Consider the following 22,841-nt stretch of genomic DNA (forward strand, 5'->3'; position numbering starts at 1 on the left):
GGGAGGTTGTCAAGTATGGACCTTCTGGAACAGGAAAGGAGGGTCATGAGATTTATTTTGTTGTTGATTGACAAAGGTTAGCCACCTGCAACCAGAACGGGTAAGCTGGCTAGTTTATCCGTTTATGGGAAGCTGTATCGGGAGTTTGTCCCCATGCAGGAAGACATATTGGAAAAAGTTTTAAAAGGTTGGGGTAGAGGGAAATCGGGAGTAGTAGGCAGTGGAGGAAGGTGATTACCTTTGAGTTGCTGTTTGGCATCCTGCGAGTTTTGCCTGAGTGTTGTGTTGATCAGTTTGAGGTTGCTCTGTTTTGCCTGAGTATGATATGGATGTTTTTCGGTGCTTTTCGAGTGTGTGAGCTTTTGGGGTTGAAGACAGAAGTGGGCATGTTGTGTGGGGCTGTGCATTTAGAAGGGAAAGGTTGGGTATATGGCTGAGGAAATGAAATATGGATCAGTTGGGGAGGGGTAAGTGGCTCTGTCAACAGCAGGGAGGTAGCGAAGGGCCATGTCCGGTGAGGGTATGGTGTAGTATTACTGCCTGACCTGGGCTCAGACAGTTTGCAGTGTTCTGTCATGAGAACAGATACAGGCTTATGGCTTATCAGCATTTGAGTGTGCTTTGTTTGACTCTGAAGAGGTTGGGTAGGAATCTGACTCACTTTGGGATGCATTCCTTTAGGATTGGGGTGGCAACTGTGGATACACGTTTAGGTTGGAATTGGTCACAGATGTGTAAGATTAGCAGGTGGAGATCTAGGTGCTGCAAGAGATATGTGCGTAAATGAGAAGGCGTGGAGGGGTGCATTGAACCCTTGGGCCACAGGATACATTGTTAACAATCTTCATTTTTGTAGGATGCATAAGCGGCCCCGGGAGTTAAAAAATGGTCACTTGGATGGTTGACCACTCTTTAATCCAGAAAAGTACACAGAATGGCAGATCTATGGATGTAACTTGGGATTGCCCAGTAGTCCGCATGAGGTGCTCTGGTGGGGAATGGGTGGGATGAGATGGTGGTCCCAAAGTGGGGTTGTCCGTACATGCTACCTCATATGGACGAATTTGTTCCCAGAGGGAAATGAAGGGATACTATCAAGCATTGGGCTATTGATTATGCCAGGAGGAAGTTAGATCTGGCCATGAGGGTTTTTAGTGGGGCTAATGGCATCTCAGTTTTGTTGCATGGAGATATCCAAGAAAGTGAAGCGGTACTGTTCCGTACAGATGGGGTGCATTTCTCTGACATGGGCAATGCGTATCATTTGATGGAATTGAGGGATTTGTAGGGGGGTTTATGGCAGGGGATATTTGGTGCATGTGAATAAGTGTGTTTTGTTGGGTTGCAGTAGGTTCACGTGTGGGGCAGGAAAATGCCCTTTGGGGTATTTGTTGGGTGTCAGTAGTGTGGGGGGCTGGGAAGTCAGATGCGGCCCTACCCACCCCTCGGGGGGGAGGGGGTTTAAGTAGGCAAAGGATGATAGTGTGCAGGATGCCCTGGGATGGGGCATAGCAAGTTTTTCATGGAAGATTGTTTGGAGAAAAGAAGTGAGAATGAGTATGGGAATGGAAAGAGCTCATGGAGTAAGAGGTGTGAGGAAGAGTGAAGCAACATGATGGGTGAAAGTTGGGGTGAAGAGAGAATGTAGGGTGGAGATATATTAGAATGTTGTTTACGAAGTTTTAAGTTAATCATTGTTGAATTGTTAGAATTTATTGCAATCCTAGCCTAACAATTGGCCTTTTGAACTTTGATGAAGTGTTGAGTGTGATTACCTCATGATGGAGGGTCCCATGGGAAGCAAGGGCACAGCCTAATCTTCTCATGGGAACTTTCGTGAGGGGATGATGAAGGCAGGACAGGATAGGTGTGTTGTAGGTGGGAAGGGACTTAGTTTAGGGGTATGTATAGCTGCCAAGAGAGGGGGCAGCCTCTCTCTGGCTCATTCCCTTTGCAAGAAGGGTCAGCTGTTGCCACCCACCCACCCGTCAGGTTGGAATGTTGGGTAGGGGGTCGTTGTAAGGACCTCAGGATGCCATAATTAGGACGGGTTACATGTTTATTGGTAGGGCAGTAGTGGTGGAGTGAGGAGTCAGATGCGGGCCTACCCGCCCCACGGGGGGAAGGGGTGAATGTAGGTGAAGGAGGACAGTTTGCAGGATGGCCTTGAATAGAGTAAGGACATTTTTCATGGAAGGATGCTTGGAGAAAAGACGTGAGAATGAGTCTTGGGATGGAAGGAGCTCATTGAGTAAGAGGAAGAAACATGATGGGTGAAAGTTGGTGTGAAACGAGAATGTAGGGTGGGGATATATTAGGATGTAGTTTAAGATGTTTTAAATTAATCATTGTTGAATTGTTTGAGTTTGTTGCAATTGTGTCCTAATAAATGGCCTTTTGCACTTTGATGTCATGTTCAGTGTGATTACCTCACAATATCATATTGTTTGCAAAAAGTGACCAGGTCATTATCTTTCACTGGGATAACAGTCGAATACTGGGCTTTTATTTAATAAACCAGTAGAATTTAGGAGTTGTAATTTTTTGTGTGCTTTAAATGGGCTAACGCTTAAACTATAATTTGCAACAGGGAAGGTCAGTGCTAGAAAACTGTCAAGTACAATGATCGATGTGAGGACCCTGTAAAAACATGGATCCCTGTTTGTGTTCTCAGTGCTAAACACTGCACAATAATAACAATATGCTTATTTTAAAGTAAATGCATATTGGGTGTAGTTTGCTAAATGCACTTACAAAACATGGCAGAGAATGTGTCCATGATAAATGTTAGCCCTGGCCTCTAGTTAAGTCAGTAGATATGTGACAGGTGTCACTTGGTAATGATGAATAGAAAAAATAATGGTGAGATTAAACGAACAAAATAGTTGACTGATTGCTTAACACATTGTTCAGATGTATTAATCATGCATAAAACCATTTATGATTTTTCTTTTCATCTAAAAACAAGATTTTTAATAAAAACGCACATATACGCTTCTTTAAGGATTTCATTTATTTAAGATTTTCACTTTTTTTCTAGTAGCTTTTAGGGTTTTACACATTTTAAGGTTGGGGAGGATTGGGGTGCTCTGGGTTGCAGTTTCTGGACTCCATCTGTCCAGATAATTGGGGTAAGGGTTCTCCAGGGTTGGGGAAAGGGGTGATCGGGGCACTGGGTTTGGGGTGGGGAGCATTGGGGTAAAAAAAATAAAAAATTCCTCATTTGCCTTATAACATTCTTATCAATCCCAATAGTCACAACTATGGAACCTCGATGGATCTGGTGCTGGTTTTCTTTGTTTTCTCGGTTTCCTCTATGGGTACCAGGTTGTCGATTTGACCCGCCATGAGCTCTATACAGATTTTGTCCTGGAACGTCAATGGCCTGCGCATAAGACCTAGAAGAGACAAGATTTTGCAATATCTTAGAGACTTTCCCGTGCAGGTCATTGTTCTCCAGGAAACACATTTGCTCAAAGCGGAGACTGTTAGTCTTCTTAAGAATAAAAGATGGGTTGGCTCTTACGTTAGTACAAATCAGTTAGCAAATATTAGAGGGGTTTTAATCCTATTTAAGAAACAAGCTAAGGCTCGGATCCTACACCAGCTAGTTGACCCATGTGGCAGATGGGTCATTGTGAAAGTTATTATCTTAGGGTTCCAGTTTACCTTGGTCGGTTATTACGCACCTAATCAAGATGATCCCTCTTTTCTCAAAACTATTTTTTCCCATTTGTTAGATTTTCCAGACTTGGTAGTCTTAGCCGGAGATTTTAACATCATACTTAATCCTATACTAGACAAATCACCAAATAATAGAGCCGCTGCTCCTAAGTCTCGGGTTTACCTATGAGACATGATGATGCAAACCGGTCTCTCCCACATCTGGAGAGAAAGATCTGGCCAGCAGTTGGGCGTTTCCTATAGAAACCATAAGTACCAGCACTAATCAAAAATAGATTACGTTTTGGTTAGTCAATCTCTAAGGGGTAGATTTACAAATATCTCCTATTTGGCATCTCATCTCTCAGACCATTCTGGCATCATATTAGACTTAGAGTGGCCACAGTCTAACCAAGCCAGATCATGGTCCTTTGACCGAGCCTTACTTTTGGAGGAAGAGGAGATTTCCTTTTTATCCCAGGAAACTGAATACTTTTTGAGAGTAAATTTAGATTTGGCTATGATATCGGTCGTATGGGATTCCTTAAAGGCTTTTCTGAGAGGTCAAATTACAAGTAGGATGAGTTTTAGAAATAAAAAATATAACAAGGAGATTGCATCAATCGAATCTAAATTAAAGGCAGTGTAGGTTGATCTAAATAGCCAGGCTTCACCCGAAATTCAGCAAGAACATCTGACCAACTTCAATAAACTGAAAGACCAGTTGGAGAGCACTCTGCATACCAGGCTCATCCGAAGATAGGAGGCAAGTAAGTTTGCCCACTTTGAATATGGGGAGGCGGCAGAAAAGCTTCTCGCTTGGAAAATCAAATCAGATCAGTTAAAAAAACAGATTAAATAAATTATTATTGATGGCAGGGATGTCACTCTCTCTTCAGATGAAGAAATTAAAGATGCCTTCTTGGATTTCTTTCAAGATATCTACCGAGAGGACAAAGTGATAGATAGATCTATTGCCAAGGTCTGGCTTGATAAAATCTTACTTCCCTCTCTGAAGCCCGAACAGCAGGATCACTTGGATCAGGAATTTACCCAAAAAGAGTTTAGGAGGGCTATATAACTTTGTAAGAGTGGAAAGGCTGCAGTGCCAGATGGGCTCCCAGCCGAGCTTCATAAACTATTAAGCGATACAAGCGTTCCTACCTTGGCGGAGCTCTTCAACCAGATATTAAAGGAAGGCCTGAAGCTCCACAGTATCATGGAATGATGCCACAATTATTTTAATCTTGAAAGCTGGGAAAAACCCTTCAAGCTGTGGGTCATATAGTCTCATTTCACTCTTGAATGCGGATTACAAAATCTTTGCTTCAATTTTGGCGCCCAGGCTGGGGCTTGTGGCGGGCGATATTCTCTATCTCGATCAGAAGGGCTTTGTCAAGGGAAGGCAACTATCAGACCTCACCTATGATCTTATTGGGGCGATTGATTTGGCTTCCACTTATTTACTCCCCTTAGCTGCCATGACTTTGGATGCCACCAAGGCCTTCGACAGGGTCAACTGGATCTACCTGTCGGAGGTCTTGGGAAGGTTTAACTTAGGGAAAAGTTTTGCCAAACTGTCCAGTTGATATATCAGGAGCCAACGGCCAGACTTTTCGTTAACGGTAACATTACTGAATCCTTTAAGATATCTAGGGGGACTAGGCAGGGCTGCCCACTCTCCCCACTGCTTTTCGACCTATATATTGAGCCATTTACCCAACAGCTCAGGGAAGGTTCTAACATTCAGTCTTTCAAATGTGGCGATTGGGAGAGGAAGGTGGCTGTGTACTGTCAACAGCATTCCCAGCAGTGATCGGCCTGGGGCAAGACTTTGGACTTGTTTCAGGTTATGAGATCAATGCTGCAAAGACTGAAATCATGGTCTGGAATCCTGGGGGGACCCAGCATCAGCGCTAGATCAGTTCCAATGAGCTATCTGGGGTTTAAAATTGTCCGAGATATAACAAAGATAGCTGAGATAAATTTAACTTTGGTGGCTAAAGAGTGTCAGAAGCTGTTGAAATCTTGGGCCCAGCTTCCATTAAGTATTCTTAGGAGGGTCAATCTAGTTAAGATGAGGATACTACCCAAGGTCTCTTTTCTCTTTAATTGTATCCCTCTTTATTTTGAAAAACTGGTTCTAGATAAGCTACAGCGGGACATCAATTCCTTTGTCTGGGCTTATAAATCAACAAGAATAGCTTGGGAAAAGTTGAGGCGTAGGAGAGAGAAAGGGGGCTTCGCTTTGCCAGATCTTCAGTTTTATGCTTGGGCTTTTCAGCTTACACATTCACGCATGCTTCTGAAAATGCCGGTTAGCACCAGAGCAGGGGGGATGTTTCTCACCATGCTTAGGGGAGCCAACCTACCTGATGAGGGCTATCTCTTTAAATTTAGGGACCCAAAGTTTTTTAAAATGGTTAAGCTGAAGGTCCTTCAGAGTTTTGCTTAAACATGGGCTAAACTTAAAAGTATAGTCGGGCTTAGCTACTTTTCAAGCTTGGCCCCGCTCTGGGACTCTCCCGGCTCCCCGGAGTGCCTGAGAGACAGACTGGCACTACCTCTTAGAGAAGCTGAGCTGATGGTCTGGGGGGACCTGGCCCTTGACGGCACTCTTATGTCATGGGAACAACTTAAAGTCAAAATTGGAGAAGGTCTGTCAAGGTTCAAATACCTACAGCTGAGAAGTTGGGCCCAATCACAGCTAACTCTTAATAATCCTATTGGAAACAGCAATTTTCTAGAACATCAGCTTGTGGCTAAGCTACCTGGGAAGAAGGAGGTTTCCTTATGGTATCAAGCCATAGTTGAGACCGTTGACGGTGAATTTAAACTGGCCGAGGAATTTTTTGGGGGAATATTTACCTGACCAACATTGTGACTATCTATGGTAGAACTCTTGCAAGATCCTCCATGACTTAGTTAAACCAGTATAGCTGAAAAGGAACCATCTGTTTACCATTCACAGGGATTTTTTCTCCCCTCAAAGGCTTTCCAAAATCGTGAAAGGTCCTCCAGTTAGTTGTGAGAAATGTGGTCTGGTCCAAGCTTAAGACATACATATGTTCAAAGAGTGCCCTGCTTTGATCACCTTCTGGGATAGTGTCAACAAATTTTTGGCGGACTCCTTGGGTTGTCCAATTCAGATAGACCTATCTCTGATTATTTTTGGCTTCACACACCAAGTTACGGGCCCTTCTAGATGTCGGATTTTTTACGCTATCTTGTTAGCCAGGAGACGAATATGCAAACGATGGACAGAATCCACTCCTCCCTTTTTCTCAGACTGGCTGACCTCATTGCTTGTGACTTCTAAGATGGATTTCGCCAGATCTTGCAGTGGAAAGAAGACAGCTTTCTGGGACTTTTAGTTAAGAATGGGTTCAGAATTAACGAATTAGCTAATTATCCAAATATTGTGACTTTTTTTTTTTATAGTCTCATGATTATGCTGCCTTGATACTCTTTGGACTAGGGGGCATATCTACAAGGTGGCGATAGAAAATTATTGCTGCTTTTGCGGCCGTTTTCAGCTGAAAAGCGGCGATAAATTTATTGCCTAATTTGCAAGATCACGCTATCGCGTGAAACCTTGCATTAGCCCACAAATTCCTAACGCACAGCTTTGCATGTCTAATGAGATGCAAAGTGGGCGTTCCTGACCTGACATGACTGGAGAAATGTCGCTAAGCGACATTTCTCCTATCATCAAGCCCCACGCTATGAAGCATAGCGGCAAGAAAAGTAGCGATAACCCCTGTTATCGCTACTTTCCTTACGCCTGCTTCACGACTGACTTAGCCATGATATCCTATGGAAGGTGGATATCATGGCTAAGTTTGTGAGGTCCTATCATCAAGCTAACGCCAAACTTCGTGAGATTCTCGCTGGGTTTCCAGCGATAATCTCACGTTTTGGCAGTTAGCGCTAGGATTTTTATCGCTTTTGAGATAAGCATTGCTAATAGCACGCTATCTCAGCGATAAAAATCCACGCTAGCTGGCGATACTTATCCTAGCGCTAAGTGCGCGTAGCGATAATTATCGCCGGTTGTTGCTGATATGCCCCTAGGTCGGTTACTCCTAGTCTCTCCTGGAAGTATTATGACGATTGTCATCAAGCTCATTTGAGCTTAGTTGAAGAATTATCTCACCTGGTTTCATTAGCACCCACGTTTGTCATGATACCTGTAGGCGGGTCCTTTCTGAGGTTTCTACTTCCAATTGCCTACTTTTCTCAATTACTGAGCAAAGGTATTCACAGCTTGAGCATGAAGTGAAGTGAGGTTGGTGGCGAATGAGAAAAAAAAAATACATTTATGATTACATTTGTAACAGGAAGTGAATAGGTAACATATGTTTTTGTAATAAAGAAACTCTGAGAGGATAAACTGTGCTAGCATTTAAGCTTCTCATTCTGTGGCAGGCAGTTTTTCAAAAATAAAAAGCGAATTTGTGCATACGGTAGCACGATCTTGTGATGTTGCACTTTTTTATCATTCTTAAAAGAGCCATTGGTGCTCTTCTGAGGTACCTCAACCCTAACCTGGAGCAGGCGATGGACAGTCAAAATATCGATTTTTAAATATCGTAGCACAGTTATATCGAGTTTTAAATCTCGCAGGGACAAAATATCGAAGTCAAGAATATCTACAACCAGAATATCGAAGTTAAGGTAAGAAATACCAATGTTGGAAATATCGATGTTAGTAATATCGATAGTTAAATTATCGATGTTAATATTATCAATATTTATATGAGTGTTATGTATTTTATTATGTATTTAATATGTATGTGTTCTATATTTTTTGTTAATTATTGTACTGTTTTATTAAATATATGTATACATTTTTTAGAAATTAGTAATTTTTTTAAAGTACATTTTGCGTTTTAGTACCGAAGCGGGTTGTGGGTTTATAGGAGAATAGGGTGGGAAGCAATTTAATTATAGTAAATTAAATAATAATTTTTAGGAATTATCAATTTATTTTAATAAAATTGTGTGTTTTATTTCTGTAGCAGGTTGTGGATTTATAGGGGAATAGGGTGGGAAGTGATTTAATTTTAATTAAGTAATTAATATTTTTTAATTATTGTTTATTAATAATTAATTTATTCCTAATTAATTATTAATCGGTAATTAATTATTATTAATTGATAATCATTTTATTTGTATTAATTTAATATTGGAGTGGGTTGTGTGTTTTAGGGGAAGAGGGTGGAAAGTACATTGTAATTAAGTAATTAATTAAGAAAAATATAGTATTGATAATTAATTTGTTTGTTAATTAATTATTAATTAGTTATTAATTGTTATTAAATATTTATTGGTATTGATATTTTTTTAGTTAATTATTAATGTGTTATTAATTTGTAATAAAAATATTATTTATTGGTATTGATAAGTATTTTTTCGTCAATTATTCATTATTTTTTTAATAATTTTTATTAAATATTATTTACTGTTATTGATAATTACTTTTTTATTTAATTATTAATTGCAGAATAATTTTTATTAATGAATTATTTGCAAATTAATTTAATTGTGTGACATTTTATGTAGAGTGTGTTTTGTGTTTATTGGGGAGTAGGGTGGGAAGTATTTAATATTATTAAAGTTATTATTATTTTTGATATATTAGTATTTTTTTCTAGATTTATTAATCAATTATGATTTAATTACAATATTTATTTATTTATAAGTATGCTATTTTTAACATCTACGTTGTCCAACACTTTTCCTACTGTTGCACTCACTGGAGTGGGAATAGTAATTTTTACCCATACGCTATCCAGCGCTTTCCCTACTGTTGCACTCTCTGGAGTAGGGATAGTAATTTTTACCCCTACGCTATCCAACCCTTTCCCTACTGTTGCACTCTCTGGAGTGGGAATAGCAATTTTTACCCCTACACGATCCAACGCTTTCCCCACTGTTGCACTCACTGGAGTGGGAATAGTCATTTTTACCCGTACGCTATCCAACGCTTTCCCTACTGTTGCACTCTCTGGAGTGGGAGTAATAATATTTACCCCTACGCTATCCAACGCTTTCCCCACTGTTGCACTCACTGGAGTGGGTATAGTAATTTTTACCCCTTCGCTATGCAACCCTTTCCCTACTGTTGCACTCTCTGGAGTGGGAATAGTAATTTTTACCCCTACGCTATCCAGCGCTTTCCCTACTGTTGCAATCTCTGGAGTGGGAATAGTAATTTTTGCCCCTACTCTATCCAATGCTTTCGCTAATGTTGCACTATGCAGAGTAAGTATTTATATTAATTTATATGTATATGTTTAATTTATTTTAACATTTAGGTGCTGATTCCGATCCGGGTCGGAAAGCACTCTGAACGAGTCGGATCCGGAGTGTTTTGCGACCGAGCCGGACCCCTACAATCTGACCGAGTGAGTACGATGCGCACGTATGCTGTCGGACTCGGTTCGGTCGGACTCCCAAAGGAGTCAATGGGAGCCAGTTGTACGACACGTACATGCGCTCCCATTGACAGAATGGGTCCATCTCGAGCAAGTGCGCCCTCTACAGTGGGTATGCATCGGTGCCATCCGTGCTGTATATGCCTGTGTGAGGGAGACCCATGGGTCTCCCCCTGTGTGCGAGTCGTATGGCTGCGGGTGTCGGGGGGTCCGACGTGGACCCCCGAAGTCTGACTCCGGGAGGTTTTGCAAGCTGGACGCTCTGACTTGGTTGAGCTGTCCGATTCGAGCATTGTTCTCGTTTGGTCGAGAATCGTCTCCATTGCGCTCGTCGGTTTGCAAGCGACCGAGTCGGACGGATTGGGTCAGAGCCGGGAACGAGTCGGTCGGAGAATTCGTGCATCTTCGCATTGTACTTCGTCGTCCGGACCCGTGTACGGATCGGTTGGAAAAGAGGCATTGAATCGGATCCGCTACGGCCGAACCGAGATAGGAATCGGCCCCTTAATGTAGTAGTTATTATTTTTAAATATCTTTTAATATTTTCAACTATATTTCTTTTAATTATATGTATTATTTACTTAATTTTACATTATTATTAAAACATTTAAAAAAACGATATTTTTAACTTCGATATTTTTGACAACTATATATTTTTTTCGATATTTTTGTACTTAAGTTTATGTAGATTGGACTTCGATATTTTTGACTTCTATATTTCTGTGTCGATATTTTTGCAGGTCGATTTTCTGTCCATCGATATTCTGTCACACATTTGGAGCAGGCAGTAATTTTCCTTCACTAGCCGCTACATACCTCTTCAAACGCCTCCATTGCTCTTCCAACACTGGCACCCCCTAATAGCTCTATCAATGAACCTAAATCCTGGTTTCCTGGATCCTCTGTTCTTTTCCTGCTCAAATCTACACACAGCTTTGACGGTGTACATCAATCGTCCCTTTTAGCACCCTCCATTACAAGGCGCAACTGGCCCATTAGGCCCCATGGCAGTGTCAGAAAGGCTGCTCTGACAGGTCAGTATTTCAGGCGTTTTTTTGCTGTTTGCGTTCCTGCTTTATAGTCTGATGGGTCTACTTTTACTCTTGATATCATGACAAATATTGTCTGGATCAAGCATAAATCTAAGCAGTTTCCCATACCTTAGAAAAGTTCTATGTAGCATGTCTTTACAGGTTCAAAACTGTCCCGAGTTCCAAATGTGGGGACTTTTTTAATTTTCGGATTCAATAATGCGTGAGGGCACTTTTATTTTTGTGCCAGGCCTATTCTCTGTCACAGTTCGACTCTGTCAGTAACTTTAGTGACACTCTGCCATTGCCTCGGGCAACATCATGAGGTTGTTCACTCCAGTTCATTAAGGCAGGAGGGACCTGTACATATATTTGACCTATAGTGCCCTGCTACAGCCCATTTGGAAATCCTCTGAGTTGATGCATGAGCCGCACATACCATAGCTCATAAAAGCATAGCAGTGTCATAAATTGACATGGCGATCTCCCAAGTTAACAAATGCACTGTAAGTAGTGCAGTAGCGGCTACTAGCAGACCCGGGTGGTGAGGCGGGGTAGGCGGGGGGGACAAAAACGTTTTTAAAAATCACTTACCTGTGACGGACGGCCGCCGCCTCTCCTCTGTCCTCTTCTTCCTGTCTCCAGTCCAGCAGCAGGAAGAAGCACACTTTAGAATGCAAAAGTGCTAGCAGGCCCCTTTTCCATATCCAACACCCACACCCTCAACCAAGGGCACCTGGGGAATAACTTAGTGGCAACTTCCCCCCATCAGTCAGAGGGATGGGCAATACCCGCAGTTCCACATAAACCAGGGCACCAAATAGCGCTCCGTCCCTGCCGGTGTACCTGTCACCAGCCAAACCCCACCCAAAATATTCTACTCCAAGCATCCCATGGTAGGGTAGAAAGGCCCTGGACCACTAGCAGGTGAGTCTTCCTTCCTGCCTTCCCAGTGCCCACAAAAAACAACACCCCTCCAAGGTGTAAGTTAAGTAAATCAATCCAATTTTGGGTAGCCCCTTTTCAGCTGCAAGAAATTCCACCACAGGGTGTAGAGGTCATTGGCGATCTCACCCTCCCAGACTACCGCAGGAGGACCTCAGTAAAAACCCCTAATTAATTGTGCCTGGAGCTGATGGACACCTGCTCTGGCTATGTAGAGTCCCCTACTCACTGTGTTTTCCAAAATTAAAAAGCCTCACAACTTGACAGAGGCTATTCTTTATGTGGGAGATGATGCTTTGTACTTCCACAGGGAAGATTTATGATTAGACGTCCCTTCTAGGCTATACAATTGCCGTCCCCCCATAAGACTCCAAGTCAACGGCGATGGGAAGCAGAGTTAGAGTTTACCTTTACACAGCGCGACTGGGAGAACTTATATCATAGAGCTAAGCACTCTGCACGTAATGTAGCCAGTGTCAAAACAGCTACTAAAATAGCACTGTACTGGTACTATACCCCAGCTAGGCTTCACAAATGCAACCCATCAAAAGACTCGCTATGGTGGAGAGAGTGTGTATCGCAGGGCATGCTGACTCAAATTCTGTGGGATTGCCCACAGCTGCAACCGTACTGGACGCAGGTGCTACAAAAAATAGACACCCATTTTGAAACGGACCTACCCCGCTTTCCGGTGTATGTTCTCCTGGGCCTGCCAAATGCCCTGATGTTTCCCCTTAAATCCCGCAAGGTCCACCAAATATCATTGACTCTAGGGGCCTCTCTTCAAAATATCCTCACACATTGGGGCTCCACCCGCCTACCTACACAAACAGGATGGTTACACCGCATGTGGTACATCTTGGGCATTGGGAGAATCTCCCTTTCCCTGACAAACAAAGGCAGCTTTTTTTCTAAGCTCTGAAAACCCTTTTTGTCATTGTTATCCTCCGAATTCAATGAAATAACATGCCATAAATATTTAAGACTGTTACGCCTTACTGAATCAAAGCAAGAGGTCTCTTAGCGGCACCAGCATGGCATGGCCTTAAATGGTGGGGGTGCAGGAGGAGGGTGGGAGTTGGGGGGGTGTCTTAGGGGGGGTTAGTAGTTGTTGTCATTATTTGTATTTCAAAGCGTTACCCACAATGGTGATGGCCATTGCACAATGTATTGCTAAAATCAATAAAGAAACGTTAAACATAAAATGGCCGAACCCATTATGATAACGTAATCCAAGTTGCATCATGTATCTAGCACCTGAGGTGAAGCCTGTAAATTGTACCTCTCTACCACCTCCACCAAGAATTACTCCTGAGAGGCTGGACCACCTGTCAGACCTAAACCACACCCTGAGACATCCAGGTATTGCATTCATGACTAGGAGGTTCCACATAGGCCTTGCTTTATCATTCACTTTGTCGGCTATGTGGTGTCATATTACAAGTTGGTCTGCAGACCCTCCATCTCCTAAACATATTATTCCTTACCAACGATAATTGCCCCATACCTTAACTGCCAGCCAGGTTGTGTTGGCTGTATTCAGGGCAGTAACTGAAGAACTTCCCAACCATCCCTGTTGACTAGCTAGCCTTCTTCATCGACTTAAAGGCATTCGCCAATCAGCCCACTATAATATCATGCCCTTATTTATGCTAAGCCTCAGGTAACAAGACCTGCAAGTGCACTGACTTTGATGGTGAATATTGTGCGGTGGCCCACCTGGGGTCCTACCATCACCTTTGCAGAATGCAATATATACAGATTTGAACAGCTATAGACTGTCCTAATAACTGCTAGTTTCAAACATGGGGGGGACATACTATTTCCTGGACCTCAAAATAAAAAACCTACATTACACCACCAGGCTCATTAGCTAGATGAGTGTGAGCTAACTGGAGACTGTCCTCCCTGGCCCACTTGGAACATTAAAATATGCCAACGGTTCAATAAACTCCTGCTTACACAGATTTTTTATTTACTTCTGGGAGTGCCTTAGCTGCATGATTTGGCTCTTCCGTATGCATAACTTAGTCAACCCTGCTACATAATTTGGCGCTGCTGTACTGAGCCAGTCAGCGGCCCCTGATATGTGACTGCCTCTGCCCTACCGGCCTTAATGAGAAAAGGCTTCAGTGCCTCCTGCACTGGCTTTGTAGACTTCACCACTTTCAGAGAGCCATGGGAACCCAAAGAGATACCCTCTCCCTGCTATACTCTATTTACTCCGCTTGCCACCACCCAGCACCGTAGTTAGATGTCAACATGGATGTGTGTTACAAGGTAGATATTCCCAAGAGAAATGCTTCCAGTAACCAGAATTTGGTGTAAGTAACAAATGGTTGACAGATGTGGATTATCACTCGAACGCCTGACCCTGCTCAAAGCAAATATGGCTGGCTGAACTACTCACAACCTGCTCATGGGAAAAATTTGTCAACATTGCCCTTGGCAGGAGGATTGGCCCAATTTACTCTAAAGAACAGTGACCCACAGTTGATCTGCTTACCACTAGAGTGCCAGGCCCTGTGGGACAAAATTATGACTCTCTGTACTTACTGCATCTACTTACTCTTGTGGAAATGGTCACCCTTGCCCCTGGCAGGACGGTTTGCCCGAACTAACTCTAAATAAATGCGACCAACAGCTGATCTGAGTGCAGTATGGCATGTGCAACAACTTAGGCATTCTGGAAAACACTCTCACCCTGTATGGGCTTCTGTAACATGGGGGATTCCATAGGTACTTAAAGGTACACCCGTGATAGTGTCAACCTGAGGTCCAGGAAATGCTGCAGTTTGAATTTGTGTAATACCTTGGAGCCCCTGTGATCTCGCCTCTCTCACTGACTTATACCGAACATATACCTTGCTCCACATAAGATCTAAAAGATTCATCTGACATACCACCTGATATGCCCCGTGCCGAAATAAGTTAGTAGTAAAAGCCTATCCCCAAAGGGATGATATCTTCTTACACAGCATCCAGCACAACCTCCACGTCAGACGAAATGCCTGTAAAACGATGTTTTAGGAACATGCTCATTGTGCATTTTGTCGAATTACTTTTACTAGCATACTGCATGCATTTGGCGGGGCAGGGCTGGTGACCAGCTACTGTATGGGACTTCCCGTTCCAACAGTACAAACCATTCCCCTAGCATTGGAATGAAAAAGCAGGGGATCAAAAGGCTACTTAGGAGCTAGTAAATGGTTTCAATTGATGGAGTCAAGTTGCAGCAGCCAGGGAGCTCAGTGCCAATGTAGCTGCACCAAAATCAATAGATTTGATTCCATACCAGATAATTGAAGGCAAATTATGAAAAACTGGCTGATTCGGACTCTAGAAGTAGTGCATCCAAGATCTCCCACAGACATACCTGAGAAAAGGGAGATCCGAAGAACGTTTAGGAGTCGTAGCTGTGTGCGGCCCCTGCATTTTTGTGTCGTGTTGGCGTGAAATGTATCCTTGAGTGCGGGGGCCTGCTAAAAACCTCCCTGCTAAATATAACAATTCTGTTTGCCTTTCCCATTCCAACCAAAAGGAAATGCGTGAACCTTGAGCCTTTCACCCATGTTTTTTGGCACCTCAGTATTCCTCCTAGAACTCTCGCAATACTTTCCGCCGCTGATGACCATATCCGCTCGGGATCTACCGGTCCATTTCCTTTTGCCGCCATCATAGCGCGGTGCGCCTCCCAGTCATCGAAGGCATGCGAAAATAGAGAAGAATGTTCAGCGCCCTCTCAGATTGCAGCCGTATCTCCTCCTTATAGCCTGCACCTACACTGAAACAAGCCCTATTTTACAAAGAAAGCTAACCAACAGTTAAGGAAGGGTGATACTCTTATCTTGAGGTGCGGCAGGTAGAGATGGCGGCAGAAGTGTGATAAATAGGTGTCCAGGTATATTAAAGGTAACTGGAGGTTGTGATTTATTCTGCAGGTCTTATGCTTTGTTGTATTTCCATTATACATACATTTGAAACCCAGACTGATTATGGCGGTGAGCCCTGCCCACATGTCTGCTCCCCTATTTAGAAAACTGAGCAGGAAAGGACACACGGCAGGCCCAGTTATCTGTGACCTAACAGAGGACCAACCCATCTGGTGAAGATAAATTATCCCGCCTCCTGGAGTAGCGTTCAGAGATTTGTGAGCACCTAGCAAGCAGCGTCCCCTAAGGGGCAATGTAGGATTTTAAGCATCCACTCGTGTTAAACCTTAACAAACCATACTGCCACCACATTTCTAAATAATTGGTGTGTGCTGCCATTTACTGGAGTCTTTCATCTGTCGTCCCCCAATAAAAATGCGCAACCTGTCTTCTTTGCTGTGAGACCTTCACATTGAGATTGCATGGTATGCCCAACAGGTGCATTCACTTGGAAATGTACCCATAAATATCATGTGTTAAGCATGTTTGAAATTTACCTTTCTGCTTTCCCCAGGTTATCCAGCCCCCTGCCAGCAGCAGTGTGGTATACTGTAAGTGTATTAATTCACTGTAGCTTTAAGTGGTTAGAACCTTTTCTGTAGATTCCTCATATGTCATTGTATTCTATGAGTTCAGTTGCTATTGGGTGGATGACTGATCAGCTGCTTTCTCTGTGGGCTTTTCATTTGTACTTTATCCTTCGTTCATATTATGGATTAAACTCAGCGGAATTAAACAGCTTGTTTCCTGGTATGATTGACACTGCCCCCAGGGCCGTTTCTAGGTGTTTTGCCGCCCTAGGCGAGAATTGAAAAATGTTGCCCCCTCCCTTTTACTACCATCACTCTCTCCCCGTCATCCAGGCTAAAATAATTACTGCATTTGATATTCCCAAACTCCTGTTTTTTGCCACCCTCCTCCTTTTGCCGCCCTAGGCGGCCGCCTAGTCTTGCCTAATGGTAGAAACGGCCCTGACTGCCCCAATACAACAAGCAGCACCACAATTGTTGAGTGGCTTTGAAGTGGATAGCATTTAATATAAGCGGTTACTCTTTCGAGAAGTATGTGAAACCTAGCATGCAAGAAGGTTTTTTGTGAGAGAACCGGTGAGGATAGAGGGGCCCTGGATGACCAGTGGCAATTGCTTTCCTACACTGTGCCATCATGTGTAAAATACGTGGTTGTCAATATCAACTCATGGCTTTGGGGCGTAGTATGGCCACACACCCTCTGCAGATTAGCAGTGGGACACCTTGCCATCAGCTGGCCTAATGAAAACAGAAGGAGATAGAGGGAAAGAAACACAGATCTACCTGTGCCCGACAAGCCCCCCAAAAATGTAACCGACGGCGTCTAACAAATCTTTAACCAAGTTGTCTGCTTGGAATGTTCACTTTCACTCTGGAAAGTGGAAAGCGCCATTGGTTGTCTTTTTGCAGTTTTATATAGGCGACTGGACCCGAAGGTAACGGAGCGCTTTAACTAAGCACCAGTTACATCACTCAAAGACTCACATTTTTACAGGCACAGGGAGATTACACGATTTGCCCAGAATTGCAGGATTTCGAGTCGATGCCGGTATGCGACCCGGTTCCTTATTTCTAAAATCAGCAGCTTCTGCCTTTACACCGAGCCCTAACTCGAGTTTTAAAGAGGGCTGCCCTTAGTAGGCAAAGGTAAACCTGGTGATGCGTCGACAGCCCTTTTCTTACTACTTTGATAGAGGTTCAATGTTTGTTTCAGTCTAATACGTACCACCTGGAACGTTTTCACAACTGAGTGTACAATCCGATAGGGGGATATCTTTACAATATATAAATGTATATATTCCCACCTTTGCGGCCATTTGTAATTTTTTTTTTTTACATATTCCCAGATTTACCAACACGGTGTAAACCTGGGAATGCACCAAAGAGGCATGCCTTCCCAGGGGAGGCTTAACAAGGAGAAATATCTCTATTCCTCCTCGTGTGTGCTGCATTCTGCAATTCCTCCCAGGATTATTTTTGTGCAGGTAGGTGCCCCTTCCTGCACAAAAACAATCCTGCATGCAACGCAGGTACGCTTGCACTATGGCGCAACGGTGCTTGCGTTGGCACAAGGCAGCACATTGGGCACCAGCACAAGGAAAGGATAGGAATGTGCTGTATTCAATTAATGACAGTGCATCCTTCCTTTTCCCTGTGAGGCAGTGCAGCAATGCGACTTGCTGCACTGCACCACTTCCCCATAAATATACCCCTTCTGGTTTCTGTGCTGTTTTGTCTCTATAGCACGCATGCGCTGTAGAGAAAAGGTTTCTCTAACAACAGGCGCCTTTGCACACGTACAGATTGCAATTATGGAAGACAACAGGCGTGAACTGCTGTTAGCCGATATTACAGTAAGCTCTGTTAAGTAGCTGCAGAAATATTGTACAGTTTGCCCTTAATTAATTGCTTTTTCTTGGTTCATTTACGGATATTAACGTGCGCATTTGTCTATTTCTAGCTGATGAAGGTAGAAGCGCTGGTGGAAGTGGGGCAGCTGTCGTTGGAGGTTAGTTGCCTGATTTCTACATGTCTTTAAGAACTTGCAATGCACTCAATAAGGGTTCAGTGTGATTGGAAACCACTTAGTCATCCAGTTATTTACTTCTAGAATTGTTTGATCAGCGAGGCTTCCTAGGACTCTGTATTCATATGGAAACCACTTAGTCATCCAGTTATTTACTTGTAGAATTGTTTGATCAGCGAGGCTTCCTAGGACTCTGTATTCATATGGAAACCACTTAGTCATCCAGTTATTTACTTGTAGAATTGTTTGATCAGCGAGGCTTCCTAGGACTCTGTATTCATATGGAAACCACTTAGTCATCCAATTATTTACTTGTAGAATTGTTTGATCAGAGAGGCTTCCTAGGACTCTGTATACATATGGAAACCACTTAGTCATCCAGTTATTTACTTGTAGAATTGTTTGATCAGCGAGGCTTCCTAGGACTCTGTATACATATGGAAACCACTTAGTCATCCAGTTATTTACTTGTAGAATTGTTTGATCAGCGAGGCTTCCTAGGACTCTGTATACATATGGAAACCACTTAGTCATCCAGTTATTTACTTGTAGAATTGTTTGATCAGCGAGGCTTCCTAGGACTCTGTATACATATGGAAACCACTTAGTCATCCAGTTATTTACTTGTAGAATTGTTTGATCAGCGAGGCTTCCTAGGACTCTGTATTCATATGGAAACCACTTAGTCATCCAATTATTTACTTGTAGAATTGTTTGATCAGAGAGGCTTCCTAGGACTCTGTATACATATGGAAACCACTTAGTCATCCAGTTATTTACTTGTAGAATTGTTTGATCAGCGAGGCTTCCTAGGACTCTGTATACATATGGAAACCACTTAGTCATCCAGTTATTTACTTGTAGAATTGTTTGATCAGCGAGGCTTCCTAGGACTCTGTATACATATGGAAACCACTTAGTCATCCAGTTATTTACTTGTAGAATTGTTTGATCAGCGAGGCTTCCTAGGACTCTGTATTCATATGGAAACCACTTAGTCATCCAGTTATTTACTTCTAGAATTGTTTGTTCAGCGAGGCTTCCTAGGACTCTGTATTCATATGGAAACCACTTAGTCATCCAATTATTTACTTGTAGAATTGTTTGATCAGCGAGGCTTCCTAGGACTCTGTATTCATATGGAAACCACTTAGTCATCCAGTTATTTACTTCTAGAATTGTTTGTTCAGCGAGGCTTCCTAGGACTCTGTATTCATATGGAAACCACTTAGTCATCCAATTATTTACTTGTAGAATTGTTTGATCAGCGAGGCTTCCTAGGACTCTGTATACATATGGAAACCACTTAGTCATCCAGTTATTTACTTGTAGAATTGTTTGATCAGCGAGGCTTCCTAGGACTCTGTATACATATGGAAACCACTTAGTCATCCAGTTATTTACTTCTAGAATTGTTTGTTCAGCGAGGCTTCCTAGGACTCTGTATTCATATGGAAACCACTTAGTCATCCAGTTATTTACTTGTAGAATTGTTTGATCAGCGAGGCTTCCTAGGACTCTGTATACATATGGAAACCACTTAGTCATCCAGTTATTTACTTCTAGAATTGTTTGTTCAGCGAGGCTTCCTAGGACTCTGTATTCATATGGAAACCACTTAGTCATCCAGTTATTTACTTCTAGAATTGTTTGTTCAGCGAGGCTTCCTAGGACTCTGTATTCATATGGAAACCACTTAGTCATCCAGTTATTTACTTGTAGAATTGTTTGATCAGCGAGGCTTCCTAGGACTCTGTATTCATATGGAAACCACTTAGTCATCCAGTTATTTACTTGTAGAATTGTTTGATCAGCGAGGCTTCCTAGGACTCTGTATACATATGGAAACCACTTAGTCATCCAGTTATTTACTTCTAGAATTGTTTGTTCAGCGAGGCTTCCTAGGACTCTGTATTCATATGGAAACCACTTAGTCATCCAGTTATTTACTTGTAGAATTGTTTGATCAGCGAGGCTTCCTAGGACTCTGTATTCATGGCGCATTGCTCTCTAGCTACCAAAGGGATATTAGAAGAGCAAAACTCTTCCGACTATTTATTGGTATATTTGTCTATAAGCAACATGTTGCCATCAAATCCATGATCTAAGCAAAAAGGAGCAAGTGAACTGGCATTACATTACTTCTTAATGAAAGCCATAAACAGAGGAAGTCTAGATTCTTAGAAAAAGTAAACTTTCTGACTAATTTTGAAAGTTCAACTTGAAAAAACCCCAAGTCTGCAGAGGAAACTCAAGAAATCTACAGAAAGGACAGTCTCCACTTCATGACAAAGCTAAGTACATCAAACTGCATGTTGGAGGAAGCATGTAGGCCCTTGCCCCACTGATAGGCGTTTCTGATGGTAATTTCTTCTCAGACCCCTATACCTGCTTTCTGTGCCCTACACGCACACTTCGTCACAGTCTCTGTATTTTGACGCCAGACCCTGCACTATCACACACTTTGCTTCCCATGCTTTAGTGTGTTTCTGCTTGACCCAAATCTATTGCCTATTGCTTCTGTAGCTAGTTTTCTCCCTTTGGCCCTGTACCTAGAGGGGACCTCACAATACTATCCCATTACCGTCTTATTGTGTAACATCTTTTTTCCAACACTCAAGCTCGCTCCAGGGTGGTGTGGCAAGCTGTTTTCTTCTATCCATCACTGAATGGTGAGTCACTGAGAGGTCACCGTTTACTCTCCCTTATCTACTTCCTCGAAGACCACTCAGTTTCCTCTTCCCTTTACAGTCAATAATGGGCAGAAGTGCCAGCACATTTAGGCTCCACAGGGAGAGCAAAATGTGACTTTCATTCTTCAACAGCCCCTCAGCTATATCTGCCAAAAACCTTTTCAGAACATCTGCAACCTGTCTCAATCCCATTGATGATGTCATGAACAATTGTATTTGTGATGTCACATCTGAATTCATGTTTTGTGGCCACCGGACAGAGGGTCATATGACAATGTTATTTATTTGTATTTATTTCTTATTTTTATGAGTTTGAAAGAAGAACCATAATGACCATGGGCCTGATTTACAAGTCACTCCATCACAAACGTGACAGATATCCCTTCTGCCATATTACTAGTGCTTTATACCCAATAGCAGCTGTACTTCAGCGGACGTTATATCCTTCATGTTTGTGAAGGAGTAACCTGTCTGCCTAACTCTAAATCGAGCCCTATGTTTCCAGTAAAATGATTGACCGCTTCTTTTTAAATAACCAAGGGGCATATTATCAAGCACGGCGTTAAAATTATCGCCGCTTTAGTGGCAGAAAACTGCCGCTAAAGCGGCGATAATGGGCTTGAGAATATGCCGCAGAGAATTCCAATAGAAGCCCATGTTGACACCAGATCATGGGCTTTTATGGGAATTCTCTGCGGCATATTATCAAGACCATTATCACCGCTTTAGCAGCAGTTTTCTGCCGCTAAAGCGGCGATAATTTTAACGTTGTTTCTTGATAATATGCCCCCAATTTTTTAGTTGATAATAGAAAACGTGTGATTAAAAATGACTATGAGATGTTGAGTACAGCCAAACCTCTGCATGGGATGGGTGTATCTCAAAGTTATAAAGGGGCTCCCCAGTGATCACTTTTAAATGAAGTTCTGACAATTTTGCTACCTTTCCTAAAGTTAGTGTGGCTAATCAGATCCCCGCCGTTGTCCTGTTAATTGTTGTTATTAATCATGAAAGTCAGTGGAACACAGTTGACCCTGGTGTATCTCTGCTTCCTCCCATAGGTGTCGTTTTTGCCATGATGGTGGTCCTGGTCTGCGTCCTGGTAGTCATTATGCGTTACATGTACCGGCAGAAGGGCACCTACCAAACCAATGAAGCCAAGGGCACTGAGCATGCAGAGAGTGCCGATGATGCATTGAGGAATGACCCTTCTCTTCTTGGAGATATGGATGTCAACAAGAAAGAATACTTTATCTGAAATGCAAAGTTATAAACTGATGTGCCTCAGAGGCTTCTGCAATGCTAACGCTACGTTGAGCAAGAAAGCTGTAATATGCAAGAAATAAACAATGGAACCAGCTTGGGTTTTCAATGCTATTTTGATCTCTATGGAAGGGAACCATCAGATTTCTTGAAAGCAATTGTCCACAACGGCAAATGTGAATCACGCATGGACATTGAATAAAGATTGAAAGCGCCGCAACCTCTAGTCTAAAAGATGTAATTTAACATTCGAAGTGCCTCCCCACAGGTGATGCTGTGCTCATTATCTGTGAAAGGAACAGTGGGATAAGTAGATCA

At 42.6% G+C, this 22,841-nt stretch overlaps 1 protein-coding gene across 3 annotated transcripts in view; it reads left to right on the forward strand.

The window, feature by feature from the left end:
- The window catches only part of LOC146861611 (glycophorin-C-like), a 319,954-nt gene extending 297,334 nt beyond the window's left edge, over window positions 1-22,620 (forward strand). For 2 of the 3 annotated variants that reach the window (XM_085645993.1, XM_085645994.1), the window contains 2 exons: window positions 18,502-18,549; window positions 22,322-22,620. In XM_085645993.1, the coding sequence (XP_085502119.1) occupies window positions 18,502-18,549; window positions 22,322-22,518 (245 nt within the window). In that variant the 3' untranslated portion in view covers window positions 22,519-22,620. Of the gene's footprint in view, window positions 1-16,525; window positions 16,563-18,501; window positions 18,550-22,321 lie in introns of all 3 variants that reach the window. The other variant, XM_085645995.1, reaches the window with a different exon arrangement.
- Window positions 22,621-22,841: the final 221 nt, after the last annotated feature.

Source organism: Triturus cristatus, chromosome 3_1, assembly GCF_964204655.1.
Source record: "Triturus cristatus chromosome 3_1, aTriCri1.1, whole genome shotgun sequence".
Lineage (NCBI taxonomy): Eukaryota > Metazoa > Chordata > Amphibia > Caudata > Salamandridae > Triturus > Triturus cristatus.